Here is a 19922-nt window from a genome sequence, read left to right on the forward strand (position 1 = left end):
ACTTTATAATCAGTTACAGCAACGTTTTTTTTTTTCCCTTTCGGGATAGAGGTTTTACATTTATAAATAAAAGCTGATCTATTTAACCACCCCTGCCAGTGTAAAGTGCTTTGTCTCATCCATGTAAATTGATAAATTCTGTTGGGGAGCTTGAGCTTGTGATAAACAATAGACTCACTGCCCAGATCACCAGATGAAAATATAAGAAAGCAAGCCTAAAAAGGAAACAAATAGAAATATCACATCTAAGAATTGGCAGGCTGCAATATAATAAATGTTTGTGTTCAATAACACTTTAAGTTAAGCTGATCATGGCAAAAATCTTTATGTATAAAAAGGTATAGCATTTAAACTGCTGATTTAATTAAGTTGCTAAGCTCATTACAATGGGTCAATTCACTAAGAGTTAAAGAACGGCTAATAAAATGCAGTAAAATACCACATGCGGCAACAACTGTGCAAATGTTCAATTTATTAAGAAACTTGCGTTAAATACTGAATGCGGCATTTGTTAGATTTATCGGTATTTGTTCGATTTAGTGGTAATTTACCGCAATGTGCTGGTTGCTAAGGAGCGGCTGCCACATCCTTAATGGATGACTCGGCAGCTGAATGTTAATAAAAAAAAAAAAAAAAAAAGGGTGGACAATTAAAAATGAGGAGAAATAAAATAAAATAAAATACCACATGTGATACCTCCAGCAAAACCCTGGTGGTGAAGATTGCATGCCTTTTTACTCTCTGGTCCATTTGTGAATTGGCCTTAAGGGTTTTTAAACAATATTTACCAGCACGTTTTTTTTTTGCGGTAAATATCGCATAATCGTTAGTTATTTATCTTTGTCCTGAAAGGAAAACCAGTTGAGATTTGACCCCCTAGAGAGCCATGTACTCAGGTGCTCAATTCATATGCAGTTAAATGCGTTAAAGTGGATCAAATATAAACCACTTCCAACCTTCCCACCATGTTACACTAAAAGATGGTAAAAAGTATTAGTAGATCACAATACTTTTGTTGGCAGCATTGCCACTTTAGAACCCCATAGCTTCTATTTGAGTACCTAAGCACCCAGGCATTTGTTCATGTAATCTCTGTTGAACGTAAGAATAAAAGAACCCAGAAATCATATAACCAAGTGCCCAGACATTTGGTCATGAGTGGCTGCTTTGAGGTCCTAGACCAGTGATGGCAAACCTTGGCACCCCAGATGTTTTGGAACTACATTTCCCATGATGCTCCACTACACTGCAGAGTACATGAGCATCATGGGAAATGTAGGTCCAAAACATATGGGGTGCCAAGGTTCGCCATCACTGTCCTAGACCATTACGCTTTATTTTTTTTTGTAGCAGGATGTTATATTTGATATTAGGACCACTTCAAAAACAGGTGACAACCATTAGCACAGAACTTCTTACACTGTAATATTTGGATGCCAATCTCCTTTGTTTAAGGAGTTATAAGAGACACAGTTGAAAAAGATTTAATCCTCACCTTAGATGACTTACCCCATGCCAAAGAAAAACTCACAATGGAAAACAATTCTTTACTTGTTAAAAGCTTTGTATATAAAAAAATTACAACTTACAGAACATAAACCCCCTACCTCGATTAATATACAACTTTTCTTTATTACAGCATCTATGTACAAAAAAAAAAAAAACTTATGTACAATGCAAGAAAAAAAAAAAAAGTACATAAACCAATTTATTCTGCTACTGGCAGCCAATACAGTTTTAGGAGGTAGCTTTAATTGACAAAATAAACTGAAGCTATACATCCCGTCCCGTGCTCTATCAAATAATTTACAGTACAAAGGTACAAAAATATGCTCACTATATACAGCTTAGTTTGTAAAACTTCAATCTAGCTTCACTGTCAAGACTGGAATGTCTCTAGAGAACGACAAAGTAATGGTGGCAAGGAATCAGATTTGACAACTTGTGCTTTTTTTGTGAGTACAATGATCAACATTTAACAATTCTAAAGACAGATGACAACACAATACAAATAACTACCCATAATTCAAAAAGGTACAAAAGATAAAAAAGGACCATTGTCTAATGAATTATGTTTTTGTATGCAAGTTAAGTTAAATATAGGCTGATTAAAAGCTTTAAAAAAAACAAACAAAAAAAAACCTTGGACAAATAATGGATTCTGCAGTTAAGTGCTCATAATTAGTTACAGAGTAGACCCATCAGTTTATGACATTGTATTATTGAATTAAATCATCAAATCTGTGATCAAAATATGGTACCAATGCTTTGTTTGCAGACAAATTTTTAAACATCAAATACACAAGTCATTAACTAATCTTTAGGGTTTAAGACAAACTTTTAAAATAAAAAATAAAATTAAAAAAAGTGTATGTGTGACATGATAATGGTTACCACCTACATATGAACTATTAGGCTTCATTCACCAATTAGGGCCGACGTGAATAGTAGCGGCAGGGATCACATTCCTTCTGCAGATCTCTGCTGTTGGGTGTATCCAACGGTCCCATTCACTATAATGACAGGTCACTGGTAACCTCAGCTATTCGTTACTTTTTTGCACAGCCAGTGATTACCTCCAGTGATTGCGGCTGGACGCACTGGCACAGTTAGAGCGCCAGACATAAATCAGATAAGTCTAATATTTTAATTGTAGATTTTAAAAGTCATACAAAAACAGCCAACACATTTCAGGGGCAACACCACTCCCCCTTCATCAGGGCTCAACACAGGATAAAACTTGGATGAACTCAGAGAAAACAGTGACTTCACAGATCTATATTAGAACCTGTACTGAACCCTCCTTACAAAGGAACACAATTACAGCAGGTGCTGAGCAACCATGGACTCCATCTGAGTGCATCCAAGTTTTATCTTGTATTGAGCCCTGTTGTCCCCAAACACTGACTGTTCAAATGATCTTGAACTCTTATCCAAATTTGTTCTGGTGCTTTCTTGTGTATTTCTATGGTTTGAGGTATGGTTGGGTGCGCATCGAGGGAAGCCTTGCTGTGTCGGGGCAACTTTGCCGGAGCTGTTGAACTTGTTTGAAGTTTTCCTTCATCTGACTACACTTGCAAGTCTAAAAGTTCCCAGTGCCTCTCAGTATTTTGTAAATGGACATGAGTCCTCTTACATCTGCCTGCTCATAGACCTGCAATGAGCTTCCAGTCAGATCTGCCTGAAAAACTGACAGGTGGACCTGAGTGTAAAGCCCGGGTGAAAGAGGCATTAATAAAAGCAATTTGTGAATAATTCCAGCACCATAACTAAAGGGAAGAAGGGAGTTGCAGGGACTGCTGAGGGGAGTCCTAGAACAGTGGTAAAAGGCAAAACCTTTTTGCTTAGACCAGGCATACGCGATTCGAATCTTGGCTGGTTCAGCAGGAACCGGCCCAGATTTGAACCGTTAGTGGACAGACTGAATGTACCAAGTTGATCTATTAACTTGGGTACAACCAGCCTGCCAGATTCTCTTGTGATTATTGGTAGTGGCTGCTATAGCTTCCCCTGTCCCAGCAGTGGTAGAAGAAAATAACCTGGCAGGAGGTAATCCACCCATCAATACATTCTCTGTTGATGGGAGAATCAAGAGAATTTCTTTCCTGCAACCCATGGTTGCAGAAAAGAAATTCGCTCCATGTATGGTCGGCCTTAGTCTGTCACAGAGTCATGGTGCACTGCAGTCTTTTCTATGTATAGTACAAATGGATACAAAAAACATGATCAAGGCAACTTGGACAGCAGAAATATACATACAGTGGAGATTTTTTATAACACAAAATGTACCTCATAACAATCTGGAGAAAATTGTAGCTTATGCATTTACATTTAGAACATAAAACTCATCACATCATTTGTTGCTAAGAGATACATCAAGCACCCTGCTATTAAATTAGCACCAGATTGGAAAACGGTGACCAGAAAAGCAATAACTGACAAAGCCCTCACTGCTGATACTATATAGGTCATTTAGCCTGAACAAATGTACCTTATCTAAAGCGGAACTCTGGGCAGATATTAAAGAAAACCCATTAATGCAGCTCTGTATCGGGTAATACATTCTTAAAGGTTTTTTTTTTCCTAAATGCAAGCACCCAAATTTGATTTGGAATGAGCATCTTGCTGATTATTTACAGTAGAGCTCATACTGAGGGTGTGTGTAGGGGTGGGAAGAGAAGGGAAGAACCACAAGGAGCCAATCAGTTGTGCCGCAGTTCAATGAGCATGCAGAGTGACAAAGTTGAGCTCATCAGTCTTCCACTTCTTCTATCACAGGCTGGGTGTGGGGAGGAGACCTATAACTGTTCTGTAACAGAAGGAGGGAAAAATCAGGTCTCCTACCCTGTGTGATGGTGCAGAGCTCTTTAAGGCTGGGTTCACACTTGCTATAGCCGCGGCTCACAGCAGGGGCACCAATGTGTCCCCGGTCACTGTTTTAGGTGCAAATTAAGTCCGAATTTTTGCCTGAATTTGCACCTGAAACAGAGCCAAAAGCGCACAGGACCCTTTTCCAGTGCGCTCCGTGGAAAAAAGCACATGGATGAGTAGTTTGACAAAAACAAACTAGCTCCATAGAGTACCATATTCAGCAGCACACCTTTCTTTCACAGCAAGGCCAAGAATACCCTACTTATGATCACAGTATTGCACACTGAGAGGGCACCCCAAATGAGACCCAACAGCAAGTTATCTGGAGTTATTACGCACACAAGGTACATGGCTATGGATAAATTATTAATGCTTCAATTTAGGATACTACTCACAACTGTTATGCACCATCCCAACATATATGAGCACTCCTGTGTTTATCGTCTCCAAGGCACCATGAGAAGCGTGCCATACTACGGACTGCTCTCTATGCCAAAGGCAGATGGAAATACTTATCAGCACTATAGTTACTTTTGAACACCTAAAATAGTGTCAATCAAGTTTTTAAAATATTCAAAGCGTCCATAATTTTGACATTTGATTGGCGTTTAAATGTAACTCCAGACATTTTTTGTTAGAGCCTCTGTCACATTTGAACTAGCTTAACCGATATCTGGAGTGGCCATTCCAATTACCTCTCCAGGATGCGGTGTAATGTACACAGTGTTACCGTACCAAGCCCAAATAAAGGGAGGCATTTGTAACCTTAAAACTTGTTGATTTTTATGATCAGGTTCCAATAAATTTGAAACTGGACTTCAAATGTTTTCTTTTTAGTGCTTTTCCTGCATGCCCAGGTTTTAACTGCCATCAGGGTCCCATTTGATATTTTTTCTCACTTAGTCTGGTTAATTACGGTCATTGGAATTATAGCAATTTCCACAGAAGGGACTAAAACAGCAATGGAACCCCACAGAGGTTATAACCTTTCCTTACTAAATCCAAATGAAAAGATTTACCTAAATGACTGCCAAGTTTTGAAGTACCCATTCTGCCTGTCATTACCATGACCCCATTCGCCTCCCATTTTCTTCTTGACAATGTTACAAAAAAACCAAACAGAATGAACTTACTTCTGGGTAGGTTACGTGTGTGATCAAATAAGGAGTAGGTGGGCAACGTGCTAAGGCCTGTGCAAGTTGGCACTTTCAGAAAATCTAGACTTGCATTCAAATGACAGGGCACTTTTGTGTCTGAGAAGACCTGCATCGTAAAAACAGACACCTTGTGTGGCCTCCTAGACAACCTGGAAGCTAGTGAGTATTGATGGCAATTTTTTTTAATGCCTATACAGTGGGGAAAATTTAGAACCTTTGTTAGGCTTTACTGCTATGTGGAGATTTCTCCTTACTCACTATCCAGAAGGACAACTCCAGACAGAAAAACGAAACGGAACAGAACTTCCAAAAGAAGCACAGACAGAAGTACATTTTTTTCCATTTAGTAAGGGAATGCTCAAACACCTGTCAACTTTTAAATTTTCTCTTTCCCTGTTGCAAATGGTCTCACTTACTGACTGATAAAAGGCTGCCTTCAGGACAAAAAAAGTGAGTAAAAATCGCACCAATGGGATTCCCTGGATGTTAGTAAAACCTGACATGGGTTCTAATTGTTTCCCACTCCATCCAAATTTAACAAAACAATTTTTGGTTACAGGTACACTTTGCAAATACGTACCAAGTACATGTTTTCATTAAAAAAATGATATCATGTGCACATGAAATACAAGTTCTACAAACCACGTGAGATCCAAGATCTGCAAACCACATGAGCATTCAATTTAGGGAAAAGAACATTGTGGAATGCTTAAGAGCACAAGACCTTCTTCAAATGGCATTCCCTCAAATACCTACATGGTAGTATGTGAGAACTATACAACATTTAAAAAAATTCAAAACAGACATAACACAATATAAAAAAGGAAAACAAATACAACATTACAAAGATTAGAACACAAACAAAAACGTTTCAGGTAAAATTTTGGTTTACACATTATTTTTTTAAAAGTCTTTTGACTTCCTCAGAGGCATTACTGTGTATATTAGAGTTTTTCAACTCAGCACATGTTGCTTCAAAGACCTCAAAGGGTTTTGTCCGAGTCCTAAAGCCCTTGTCCACTTCCCTTCTTCTAAGCGATGTGCTTGCAAAAGTGCTCCCTTTGCTATTGAGTCCTTAATGATTTGTGCTCTATGGCCACTGCTACAGTCCTTCAGAAATAAGTTTAGAAGTTTTGTCTCAGTCTTTCATTCTCGGTATATTATATGCATAACGAACCAAGGGAAATCCACGACTCTGGTAAAAGCAGGCACGACCACAGGCCTGAACCTGATCAGAACTGTCTGATACAAAAGAATCTTCCTCGTCTGCACAATCTGAATGGGCTGACTGAGTACCAAAGTCTGACCAGTAATTTTCTGATCGGTGGCAAGGCACAACTGCTAACGTAGGACAACTGTGAGACTTTATCAAGTGTTTGCAAGGAAGTGGATTCTTTAATAGAACAGTCTCACAGTAATCACACACTGCAAAGTTACCTTGTAAGTGGGAATACATTCCAAAGTCATAATAAAAATCTTGAGTCACGCATCCTCTCTGCGCATTGGTTGCAACTGCAACAGAGCCGTTTCGCTTTGTCAAGTGCCACTTCAAAAGTTTCCAGTCTTCTTTGAACTTGGGGTTGAAAAACACATACAGTACTGGATTGAGACAAGCTGGCAAAGGGAAAAATATCAAAGTTACAGATTTCATGATTTCCGGAGTTATGGAAATCGCTGTGATCAGTGGTGCAAAGGAGAAGAAAGCAACAGGACAAAAGAAGATGCAGTTGGTGAAGATCAGCCAGGCCACATGTTTTATCATACTGGATTCTGCACTTTCTGAGAGGTCTTCCTTGTCTAATGTGCAATACAGTTTAGTGTAGGTGATAACCATGACCAAAAAAGCCAGCGAGTTAAGAAGAACCAAGGTAACTGTAAAGCCCAGGGAGGGTGTTTCTCCTGTCGGGAAAGGCAAGCAAAGAGGAGAGGAAGAAAACTCTCCGACATGAAATAATGGCAAGCATCCAGCTGCTATGGCAAGAAACAGAGCAAGAATTGATGCAATCTGAAATTTCTTTAAATGCTGGCTCTTTTCCTTCTTAATTATATCCTTTGCAGACAAACTCCGTTCGATGGCTGCCAAGGTCAAGAAAAAAATGGCACTCTCTGAAGAGAAAATTGCTAGGAACCCAGCCACTTTGCATCCACTGCCAGTTTCCCACCAGATGCCAAACTCTGCAAAATGTCCCCAAGAGACAGTGTCCAGTACTGTCAAAATGCCAGTATAAATGCCCATGAAGAGATTGGAGACAGAGAGGAGACCAATGAAGAATTTTGAGGATGTCAGTGAAGAGCAGGAAGCAAACATGGTCACAATGACAACGATGTTGAAGATGAGGGCTAAAAGGAAGATGAACCACACCGTCAGCCGAATCATCCAGCTGCCAAGCAGGTACTCACAAGGTTTGAAAGCACCTGAAAAAAAAAATGTTTTAATATAAATTATTAAACTAGAAATAGACATAAAATAATATCCACATCAGATAAAGACTAGTTGTGCATAGACAGATGGTTTATCTGATTAGTTGATATCTATCAATGCTTGCACTGACTGCTAGAAACCTGAACACCAGAAATATTTTTTCATAACTCCGCTCATTACTGGAAAGACCGTTCCATTCTGTAATTTTAACATCAGCAAACCTAAGCTGTCCAAGAACAGCAGGAGAAAGGCAACGGCTGAAAGTTTATATGTGGAAATTTGCTTGAATAAGGGACAACGGGACAAAGATTTAAAAATTGCACTTAATTCTCTAAAACAAAGCTAGAAAAAAAATACATAAAGCTGGAAATTTAAAAACTGTCCAGTGACATTCAAATCATGCACTTACACAGGTGACATTGGTCACTGGCAGTCCAGGCTATGCTTGAGGCTAGGTTCACACATGTCTGGCGTGGTTTTGCTCACCGGTTCAGGTGCGATTCCAACCGGACACCAAATCGCACGGGGCCCTTTTCAATAAACAGACCACGGCTGCCCCAGGCAGGTGTGAACCAGCTCCATTGAAAGCCGGTCTAGTTCACATGTTACGCAAATCAGTTGTGGTTAAAACCACATATGACTCACATATATGTGAACCGAGCCTTAATGTTTATGGCTAGTTTGCCAGATATGTTGTATAGCTTTCTGAGCAGAAGGCTAGAATCCTGCATGCTCAATTATGGAAATTCTGACTTTAGTTCCCAAGATCTGGTACAACAATTCCTATATCTCACGCAGTCAAGTTGCAGTTACACTGATGGATCAACAGTGAGGCACAGAAGATGGTGGGCCAGATCTAGACTACCAAAGGTTGTAAAGTGTTTCAAAAGGCCCGGACGCTTTTTTTCCCCCCCAACTCTGAACCCAAAGCCATGCCCCATAACCAATACCTGCTGTGTCCAGGAGCTACGCTGACTGAACCATCTTTAGCATCCAGACCACTTCTAGGTGCCTGGTCCCCCTACTGTGTTTTGTAAAATAGGGTCCGGAGAAATTACAACAGCCAGAGAGGAACCAGAGGCATCCAGTACACTTCCAGAAGTGTCAAATGCCAGACACTTCTGGAAGTGTACTGGATGCCTACGATGTTTCAGCCAGTGTAATTTCTTTCTTTTCTAAAAAAATTTATTGAAAAATTGAGGAAAAAAAAAAATTGGTTTCCAACACAGAAAAAAATATATATATCAGTATTCAGCCAGTGTAATTTCTTTGAGACAGCAATTACTAGTTGTTGGAAGAGCAAGTATTAACCATTTTCATTGAAAATGAATAGCGATTCTCTTTAAAGAGCCTGCTTAATTGTACAAACACTTGCAGATGCAGCAAATGTTATGTGCAGGTAAATAATGGGGCTGCAAGATACTCCGTACATGGATCAACAGCTTGGACATGGACAGTACTTATTAGAAGCCAATTCCCAATGGCTTAGTTGCTGCCATTCGGGCAATTTTTCCAAAGATTTTTTTGATCGTTTTAAATATGGTGAACATAACTCAGAAACATTTATTTTGTAAAAAGTATTGACAATTTACAAAGGCTTTCTGCTGTTTAATTTTCCCCCCCAAATGTAGTAAAACACTATGCAGGTACTTATCTGATGTGTATGTCATATTCATGATACTTTTCTTTCCCCTCCCACCCGTTACTATTTGATAATCTTTTCTGGAAAATCAGCATTTGCAGAGAACAGGATTCTTAACACACAGAACAGAATTACCTGTGGATGGATTGCAGTGGACAGCAGCCTGGACATGATCTTTCTCATCCTCGGTGATCATATAATCTTCAATGGCTCCTGTGACATCAGAAGCACAAAGTGTAATTAACTGGCAGTTATCATAAGGTGTGCTCGCTACTGATTTCTCTGAATATATCCAGATATAGCACAACATAACCATATATAGCCAGAAAAAAAGAAAAAGAAAAAAAAAAGGTTGCCGATAACACACTCAAGAAAAGTTTACATTTTAAGCTCAATACTTACTCAGTCTATCTTTGCAATACAGACACATTTCTCCATGTTTTACCCATTTAAAAAAATGCTGCATGAATGGCAAAAAATCTATTAACTCCAAACTTCCTTTTTGGAATGGCAAAGTGCCTTTGCTGCACTGCAATCCTAAGCACTGCCTGCTGGACTACATAACTACACCTATCCCTCTTCACATGCATACATTTCCAAGAAAAACAATGCAGAATGTCCCCAAGAGACATGCCTTGACTCCAAAAAGCCTGCTCACATACAGTGTGTAGAAAAGGGTTCTTGGGAGATGTGGTTCTGGGGGTGTGCATACTTCAATAGGAACTGAGCTTTTATTAATGGCCCCTGCAAGAATTATACAAGCCTGGTGTTGGAACAGGGAGTAAAAAAAAAAAAAGTTATTTCTCACTATGGCAGCAAGGTTATTAAAATAAAGCTGAGACATGTTCCCATTTGCTCCTAAGAAGGTTTGGGGATAAAATGAGTTAATGCCTGGAAAAATACTGTATATACTCGAGCTTAAGCCGAGGTACTTTATAATACACCCATCCTCGCTCTGCCTTGTTGTCACGCCTGCCCTCCCAAAAGTGAATTTCTATTATAATGAACTGCAGTCTAGTCTTTAGAGTCTTTTAGAATTTACATGGGTAACATTAAAGATTACATTAGAATGAACAATCCCAGGCAAAGTGTGTTTTAATACAGCGTTGACCTCACAAAATTGTGATTTCACACCCTGTAGTCTATGCTCTGTATGTTTCTCAGTTTGAAAGGGGTTTAAACATTTTCATACACTATGTATGCCTTTTCTGTAAATTTCCAATTTTAATATTTTTCTAGAACATTAACTTTGCCAAGTGAAGAGTCTTTATTCCATTAGTAGAAGGTCTCCATATTTTCAGTTGATTTCCTGCATGAAGGGGTCTTCATTGAGAAAAGGCAATAACATTTTAATTAAAGATGAACCAACCCATGTGACCCAATCAAAACTCTTTAATCTGCTGAAAGATTAATTTCAATAGTGTGACAATAAATGACATCCTTGGTTTACTTTCCTAGTTCCAATGTGCTCTTTAGTATATCTTTTTGTGTGTTTTACTCAGTCCTAACCTGGTAGTTACATACCTTTCTCATGGTCCATTAGTAATTTCTGATACTTTGATCCATCATCTTCAATAGTTGAGGTCAAGTAGGAGTCACATGCAGAAAATGCACAGCACTGGTAAGCGTACGGGACAGACACGGACCTTAAAAATAGACAGGAACCCAACATCAAGAAGTAGTATGTAATACATTATGTGGTAAATGATACATTGCACAGATGTTTCAAGATCAAAATAGAAAATTACACCCTCATCGATAGAAAAAAAAAGTAAAGAAAACTATAATGGTCGTACAGACACAAATACAATTTGAACTGGATAGTTTATTTCTTCAAGGTTATATTCTGACAAAAACCATGTACATCTAAATTGGCTGCAGGATGTGGATGAGCCAACAATGATAGATTTGACTGTGCCAAAATAACTTTCCACCCGGTTCAGTCTGTTTTCAAACCGACTTCTATAAAGGCAGGTGATGCTTGAAAGGACACCCATGGCCAAATGTTGGCTGATTCAGTAGAAATTGTTCACATTTGAGCTTTATATGGCTCTTCTTATTATGCCTGGTTCCAGTTATTGCTTGGACCATGGGGTTTTCATTTTTACCTTACCACGCAGTGCCTAAAGAACTGAGCATTGGAAAAAACACTTACTGGAGTTTCAGAAAGTCTTTTGCAGGCAGTGACTCTTTGAAGGAAGGATTGCCCGTAAGCCTTAGCTGGGCTAGGCCATGAAGTCCTCCAGTAGGAAACGTTGTCAGGTCATTAAAACTGAGATCTCTGGAAACACAAAGTACATATCAGCATACTGCCAGATAAAAAAAAAAAAAAGGAAAAAAATAAATAGTTATCCACACCCACCCTCCCTGAACAAAACAAAAAAGCAATATAAAATGTAATATATTGCAGCTTTACGGGCCTTAAATGTAGTGGCTGCATTCATTTTTCCTCCTAATTTTCATCTAGTGATTCTGCCAGTACTACACTTCCTGCCCTAGGGTGACAACACTCACTCACTTGTACTGTATCTATGGAGGAGCAGCACTGTCACTCTCCTGAAACACCTAATCTCCATTACATAGGTGGTGTTATATAGTTCAAACAAGATAGCAAAGAAAGCAGAAAGATAGCAGATAGCAGAAAGGGGATATCTACACTGATAATCAGGGCACTGATCATCAACGCCCTGATCATCAGTGCTGCCCACCAGCACCGCCTCATCAGCGCCACCCACCAGTGGCTCTATTGACCACATATATGGCACTTGGATGAATCATGTCTCAGGGTCTGATGAGAAAGCCACAGCTGCTCACTGTGAACAGTTGCAGCCTCCTCATCAGACCCCAAGAAAAGAATGGTATACTGTGCCTGGGGTGGGACAAATTAAGAGTGGGGCAGATCAAAATATAACACTGCCTGTATAGTACACCAACTTTTCCCACAACAAAAAGAAAGTTTTGCCTGGAGTCTGGATTAAGAAGATTTCCACTTTAAAGTGCATCTTTAACCATGGACTGGACTCCTTTTACTTCCTTCACCCTTATGCCATGTACACACGGCCGGACTTTTTGACGGACCAGGTCCGACTGTCTTCCCGACGGACTGTCGGCAGACTTCCGACGGACTTTCCAAATGAACGGACTTGGCCACACACAATCACACCAAAGTCTGACAGATTTGACCGGACTAGGACGTTCATAGCCAGTAGCCAATAGCAGCCCTAGCGTTGGTTTTCGTCCATCAGACTAGCATACAGACGAACGGATTTTTCAACCGGACTCGAGTCCGTCGGAAAGATTTGAAAAATGTTCTAAACCTAAAGTCCATCTGATTTTTTGACAGCAAAGGTCTGATGAAGCCCACACACAAGCGAATTGTCCAACGGATTCATTCCGTCGGACCTTTGCTGACGAAATGTCCGGCCGTGTGTACACGGCATTACACAGTATTTTTTGTGTGTTTAGTAAACACCTTATTTTTTTTGCTGTATTCCCCATCTGTGCAGTCACAAATTTTTATAATACTTTGGCACTTACTGACTTGCAGCCTTCTAGGACGGATTGAATTGGATATCCTAGGAGGTTGCAGGCAGCTAAGGATACATCACTTTCCCCATAGGCAAGAACTAAAAGGTGGCTGGGGTTACATTTACTTAAAAACAAAAAATGAACATGATATTTAAATTGTGTAGGAGGTAAGGGATGGAAGTGAATGAAAAGTCCAAACGGTAAAGAGTGCACTTTAAGACCCCCTTCACATCGGCTTTTAACCCCCACTAGCAGCCGAAGAAAAGGTCAATAGCGCCCGTGTTACGGCGCTTTGGCAGAGCTGCCCATTCATTTCAATGGGAAAGGGTGGTTTGAGAGCGGTGTATACAAGGTTCCCGCACCGCCCCAAAGATGCTGCTTGCAGGACTTTTTTTCCCCATCCTGCAAGCGCACCACCCCAGTATGAAAGCACTCAGGTTTTCACACTGGGGTGGCTTGAGAGGTGCTTTACAGGTGCGATTTTTAGCGCTAAAATGCATGAAAAGCACTGCTATGTGAAAGGAGTATTAACCAAAGGTGGACCCAATCTTAAGAGACCTTCAAGTTCAATGCAGAAGGGGCTCCCAATCCCAAAAACATCTTTTGCTTAGAACAAAAACTGCATCATCAGAGGTCACCTTCAGCACTACTACAGGTGAACACAGGTATTACAGTTAAACAATTGCGATACAATGACATAATCAAATAAGACAATTAGTCTGGTAAAGAAACAGCAACACCAAGGTGGCACTTATTAATAAGGAGATTTGCTATAAGACAGTGCGTAACTAAAGTTATAACAGCTGTGACCCCAAGAAGAATAAAGAGTGCTGCTTCAAGCACAAACATACAACAGACCGATGGCTTAATTTCTGTTGGTCGGTGGCATCCAGCAGGGTTTGTCCAGCTTACCAAAAATGACTGTCAAAATGAATAAGGACCCGCATACCAGCCCAATCACCATGTGTAGAACAGCTTCAGTGTTTCTCCTCCCAAATCACATCCCTCTAATGTGGTTCACCCTTCCGCGGACATAGTCGTAGATGTACGACTAAGCCTGTGGGAGCGTGAAACGCCTCCAAGGGGCATGGATTGGGAGGAGACCAGCTTAAGTCATTTTTCTACACATGGTGATTTAGCTGGCAACTGGTATGTGGCTCCACATTCTTTTTGACAGTCATTATAGCCATAGCCACCCATGCAATCACTGTGAGGCTCAGAAACACTGGGGGCCTAACACCTATATAATAATTTATACAGACTGCAACAGCCCAAATGTCTATATACTTGGAAACAGAAGTAAAGAAGATCTTGTACCCCTAGAAGGATGCATAGTTACACTCCTCGATAGACATACCTTTCCTTAAGAGTGGATCCACTTAATTTAAACTGGAATCCTCCTAAACACGTAGGATCGTTTTGACATGAGGCCACTGGAGGTCTGTGTTGTATTGTAACCATGGTTTATAATACTATATTACAGAATTCACTTCTGGACATGCATCTGACATTTCCTATATCACTGCAAAAATCTTAATCTGACTAAAATGCACTTTCAAAGCATGTTTGTTGTTTTAATGTTACATTACGTGGTTTCTGTTTCTACCCTGGGGGTCTGTGATCTTATTAAACCCTTTAGAAAGTAAATCCTCTTAGAAAATGAAAAGCAGCTTGGTAATGTTAGGAAAGGAGGAAGAGAATGCACTTACAGTTTAGATATGGAAGCCAAAGTTGTGAAAGCGTCACTGTGAATCCAACGGATGGAATTCCTGCTGAGGTCTCTGCAATGGTACAACAAACCTACATTACTAATACTTAAAAAAAATATCCCTAGTTTCACTAGTTTCAGCAAATGAAGCTCTGCAAGTCAATTCCACTTAATATTTCTGGTAGGCTGAAAGAAATACGTGTCTACTTATTTGTCAGCACTAAGAGCCACACGGGCCTGAGCTTAGCGAACGTCCGATCAATCCGCATCCAGGCTTCCTCTATCCTAGTAAAGAAGAATACTGGGCAGTCCACACAGCCTCACTGGTTGCCAAGATAAAGGTGGGCAAACAGTTCATTGGTTGTTAGTGTGCCCGCTTACATCTTAGCAACAGATTAAACTGTGTGGGCTGCCCTTGCAAGAATAAAGACAGCCTGGTTTTGGATCGTTTGCCAAACACAGGTCAGTTCAGCTTATCTCTACTCTGCGCAACAGATTCTCTCTCTGCCCCTCCCAGGAGGCCCTTGAAGAGACATTCACTTCTGCAATCACTAAAGAATCAAGTGTTAGCTTGTATTGGAGCTCAAGGGAGACTGATGACATTGCCACTGTCATGTGACGGTGCTTGGGACAATGCTAGGCCAGAGCACTACATCATGGGAGGAGGCCACAAGCTCCCCATACCCAGAAGCATGACTGTAGGTATTTTTGCACCAGGTGCTGGATTGTTGGAGAGGAACATTTCAGTGGGTTGGGATGACTTTACACAGACCCTTTTACTTAGCCTGCATGGGCAAAGTGACATTGAGGTTGATTTACTAACACTGGAGAGTGCAAAATCTGGTACAGCTGTGCATAATAGCCAATCAGTTTCTAAATTCAGCTTGTTCAATTAAGCTTTGACCAATAAAAAACTGGAAGCGGATTGGTTTCTATGCAGAGCTGCACCAGAATTTTCACGCTTCAGTTTTAGTAAATCATCCCCATTGTCTCTTTAAAGCTGAACCCTAGGTAGATATAGAAGTTTATTACTCATTACTACATCTTTACATTCATTTTTGTAAATACAAGCCATGTAAGTATCTGAAATTCACCTTGTATTACCTGAAGTCATGTGACAGGGGAAAATGTCTTTAAACCCTGTGTAAGTTCTAACACAGATCAACACAGGGTACACAGGGGTTGAAGTCATCGCTCCTACAGGTGAACAGATGGGCAGGGGAGCATCAGAAAGGTGCCCAATCAAGAGGAGTTGTTACTTTGCCCAAAAGGGGCAAAAAAGCAGATTCTTTTTAAAACGAAAATAAAGTGAAGTAAAAAAATTGTGAGCAGGCAAGCAAACTTACTTGCAATCTCTTTAAAAACTCATTGTACATTCTTGGCGCACCTTGGTGCCAGGATGAATGATCTCCTGTGCACATGTGCAGAGTTGCATCATCCCGTGCTAGCCAATCCAGAGAGAGCTTGCTGGCATTGCCTCTGGAGTACTGCCAAGAATGGCTCCGCTTCAAGACCAGAATAAAAGTTTATATGTGAATATTCACAGGTACAGCAATATGGCATCACAGTGGTGTAGTGGTTAGCACTCTCACCTAGCAGCAAAACGGATCCCTGCTTCGAATCCCAACCATGACACTACCTGCCTGGAGTTTGCATGTTCTCCCTGTGCCTGCGTGGGTTTCCTCCGGTTTCCTCCCACACTCCAAAGACATGTCCGTAGGTTAATTGCATTCTGTCCAAAATATTGGCCCTAGTATATGAATGGGGACCTTGGATTGTGGGCTCCTTGAGGGGTAGGGACTGATGTGAGTGTGCAATGTACAGGGATAGGGACAATTATAGACACTCAGGTTGAACTGGATGGACTGGTGTCTTTATTCAACCTTACTAACTATGTAACCCTGGCGGATAATTCTGCTAAAATGGTGCATCTAATATGGTGACGACAGATTTGCAGTCTCATTTGCTATATAGCCATCTCCAACCACTCCTGCTAAAAAGATTTAACTGCCTAAGATATACATAAAGGGCAGCCAGGGTATAGAGGTTAACTTATTGTAAGGAATAGATAAGAGTATTTCATACTTACAGCACACGTAACGATGTCAAGCCTTGTAAAGACTCGTTTTGTACTTCAGTTATTTGATTGTGTTGCAGGTAACTATAAGTAGAACAAACACATTAATCTACAAATTCTAACCTGCTTTGCAAGATATAAAAAATAATTATAGACCAAGCAACTGACATCGATGTTTTATGACAGGAGCCATATGAAAGTTTACTTAGTACACAGACACCTTTTAAAAGCTTTTCTGATGCCACACCAGTATTTACAGGTGTACAATAAGATTATACAAAACACATTATGGAAGACCAAAATAAAAAAAAAGTTTAATCCATCTGTCAATGTACTGGAAAAAAAAAAAAAAAAAGAGAAAGAAGAGGAGAGACCTATTTTAACGTAGATCTTATACCAAAACTATTTTTGTTGAGGGGTTAGGACTCTTTTCAGGTTTATGTTGTTGTACGTGTTGTGTTCCCACTAGGAAGATTAACACAGCTAATTATAATGGTGACAATTGCCACCTGGGCAGAAAGTGATGGTGACAATTTGGTAAGAGAATTTCCGCTCAGTTTGGAGAAAGATATCCTCAATTCCAGTTGTGTCTCAGGGGACAGGAAATGAAGAAAAATCCAAAAATCCAAATGTAAAAAAGAAAAAAACAAAAAAACAAGTTTACATACAATTTAAAGCGCAAATTCAGTTTCTTCTATGTTTTGGTGATATTAAAAGAAAAAAGTTTGGGATTTAAAAAAATCTGCCATCTGTTCCCTGCTGTCTCCAAGACCAAGACCTGAGCAGTCAAAGACTTCTACACTCGTTTCTCTGTACACAATAGAAAGAGAAGGGTGCCCCGACCTAGCGCATTATCACAATAAAAAACAGCAATAAATATACTCAAACATAATTGTGTAAACGCACATCATAGCATATGTAATCGACAGCCTGAAGGTCTAATCAAGTCCATCGGTACTGCTGGAAGTCCAGGAGGCATTTAAAAATGGTTGATGCATTTCAAGGGAGAACCATCTTCACTACCCTGGCTCTGATGAAAGGCGTCAGTCATTTTCGGATGCCTCCTGGTCTTCCGGCAGTATTGATGGACTTGCTTAGACTTTCAGGTAGTCAATTTCCCTTGCTAAGATATGTGTTTACACAATTTACGTTTGGGAGTTTATTTATTGCTGTTTTTATCTTGAAATACATTTTGAGGTAATGCGCCCTTCCCTTTCTATTGTTTTTTTTCAGTCTGAGGATACACATTGTCCTGAGAGGGCAGCAAGACCATTGTTGTTAAGAAGGCATTTTAGACTGTGTACCTCTGGGTCTACCACTGCAAGAGCAGGAGAATGCTTGTTTGTAAAATAACTTGGTTCTCAGTATTCAGTGGAGCACTGGGCTGTGGAGGGAGCGAGACCGGCTGGCTCAGGCTCTCAGCAATGCGCTGAGAGGCTGAGCCAGCTGCCACTCAGCCATCTGGGTGGACCCCAGAATTAAAGTCTGGATCACTCTAGAGCTTGGACCCGCTAAGTAATGCCAGTTAACAGCAGACTTTAGCCTGCTGACGGCTGAATAGGAGTCAAAGGCGTGCAGAACTAAGTGCACTCTCCTGTGACCCACAGGAAAAGTTTGATCGAAATATCTTTGGCCCTACTTCTCCTTTAATCTTGCTAAACCTACATTACTCAGTCACATAAAGAAGCCTATGGGTCAAGTTGACTGCATGCCCATTTCGATCATACATTGGCCAATAATTTATTAGTTGCAAAAGTCTTCTGGATTTGCCAAAAAAATTCTAGAGCCACCACCCACGTCTATCTTATTAAGTAGTGATAAGCAATGACAAGGAAATGTTGAAAAATCTGTGAAAAGGGTCCAAACATTTATAAGAAAGGGCACAAAATAGTAATAAATGTGCCTCTATGAAGAGATACATGGGGGGGATCAGGTGGATAAAATTGTGTCTAAAGCTGGCCATACGTTGCTCAAGTTTCTGCAATTCCAGCTGAATCGGAAATTCAAGCCATAGGTGGCCCTGTCAGCACCACCTGGTTCAAAAATGCCAGAATGGAGCTGGCTGGAAAACAGTCAGCTGAGCAGTAACTGCATACAATCAGATGCAGTCACTGTTCAGGTATTCAGGCAGTCTCAACTGTCTGAATCCAACAGCCTACTGTTTAGATTCTTCCATCCATGCTGTGTAGCATGGATGGGGGAATCAATTGATTTAACTAATTTGAAATGCAAGGATGAATGAGAGAAAACTAAACATGTATAGCTAGCCTTAGTCGATCAAAGATCTGTCTTGTTCATGGCTGCTTAAACCATTAAATAGACCATTCGATAGGGGCTGTTGCTTACATTTCCTCCAATGAACTGCATCCTTTCAATCCATTCAGATCTGTTATTTCACTGTAGGAAAGGTCTCTAAGACAAAAAAACAAGAACGCGAATTAAGATATTTCAAGGAAATCTGTAAACTTCTTAAAGAACATCATAAAAACTACTCAAAAGGGAACCACTCAGGACAGAAATATGAATGGCATTAAAAAAATTATAGGAATGGTCATTGCTGACTTATTTGGAAGGTATTCGCTTTCTACTTGCTTCACGATTTGGTCCATCAATAACCTGGAAAAAGCATTAATACTTTTTCTACCTTAATAGGTTCCCTTTAATGAAAGCAATGTGTGTTCATGCCAGCCCACATTTACATATATGCCACTCCACTAACTCCTTTGCTGATGGGAGCATAGAGAAACAGTTGGTATTTATGGGTATGGGGATCATATGACAACTCAGGTGATTGGTCTAGCCCTGTCATATGGTAGCAGGGAAAGTTGACTTTGAGCTTACAGAAGGTTTTTTAATCTCTTCACTCCCAACAGTGAACAGAGTGGTGAGAAAAGGGAAGTGTGAGGATTAGATGCTGCAGCCGCAACTTGTTTGTCCTCCATGTTTAATATAAAAGGGAACCTCTATTGAGAGAAATAAAATTGCTGCTTTTATCGACCTCCCTTTTAACCCCTTCC

General features: G+C 40.2%; 1 protein-coding gene across 2 annotated transcripts in view; it reads right to left on the minus strand.

The window, feature by feature from the left end:
• Positions 1-1533: 1533 nt before the first annotated feature.
• The window catches only part of LGR4 (leucine rich repeat containing G protein-coupled receptor 4), a 167436-nt gene continuing 149047 nt past the window's right edge, over positions 1534-19922 (minus strand). For both annotated transcript variants that reach the window (XM_077460848.1, XM_077460847.1), the window contains 7 exons: positions 19252-19317; positions 16918-16989; positions 14830-14901; positions 11748-11873; positions 11117-11238; positions 9728-9805; positions 1534-7943 (listed from right to left, as the gene is read on the minus strand). In XM_077460848.1, the coding sequence (XP_077316974.1) occupies positions 6667-7943; positions 9728-9805; positions 11117-11238; positions 11748-11873; positions 14830-14901; positions 16918-16989; positions 19252-19317 (1813 nt within the window). In that variant the 3' untranslated portion in view covers positions 1534-6666. The remainder of the gene's footprint in view (positions 7944-9727; positions 9806-11116; positions 11239-11747; positions 11874-14829; positions 14902-16917; positions 16990-19251; positions 19318-19922) is intronic.

Source organism: Lithobates pipiens, unplaced genomic scaffold (assembly GCF_037356315.1).
Source record: "Lithobates pipiens isolate NorthernLeopardFrog02 unplaced genomic scaffold, aLitPip1_a1.2 Scaffold_10, whole genome shotgun sequence".
Lineage (NCBI taxonomy): Eukaryota > Metazoa > Chordata > Amphibia > Anura > Ranidae > Lithobates > Lithobates pipiens.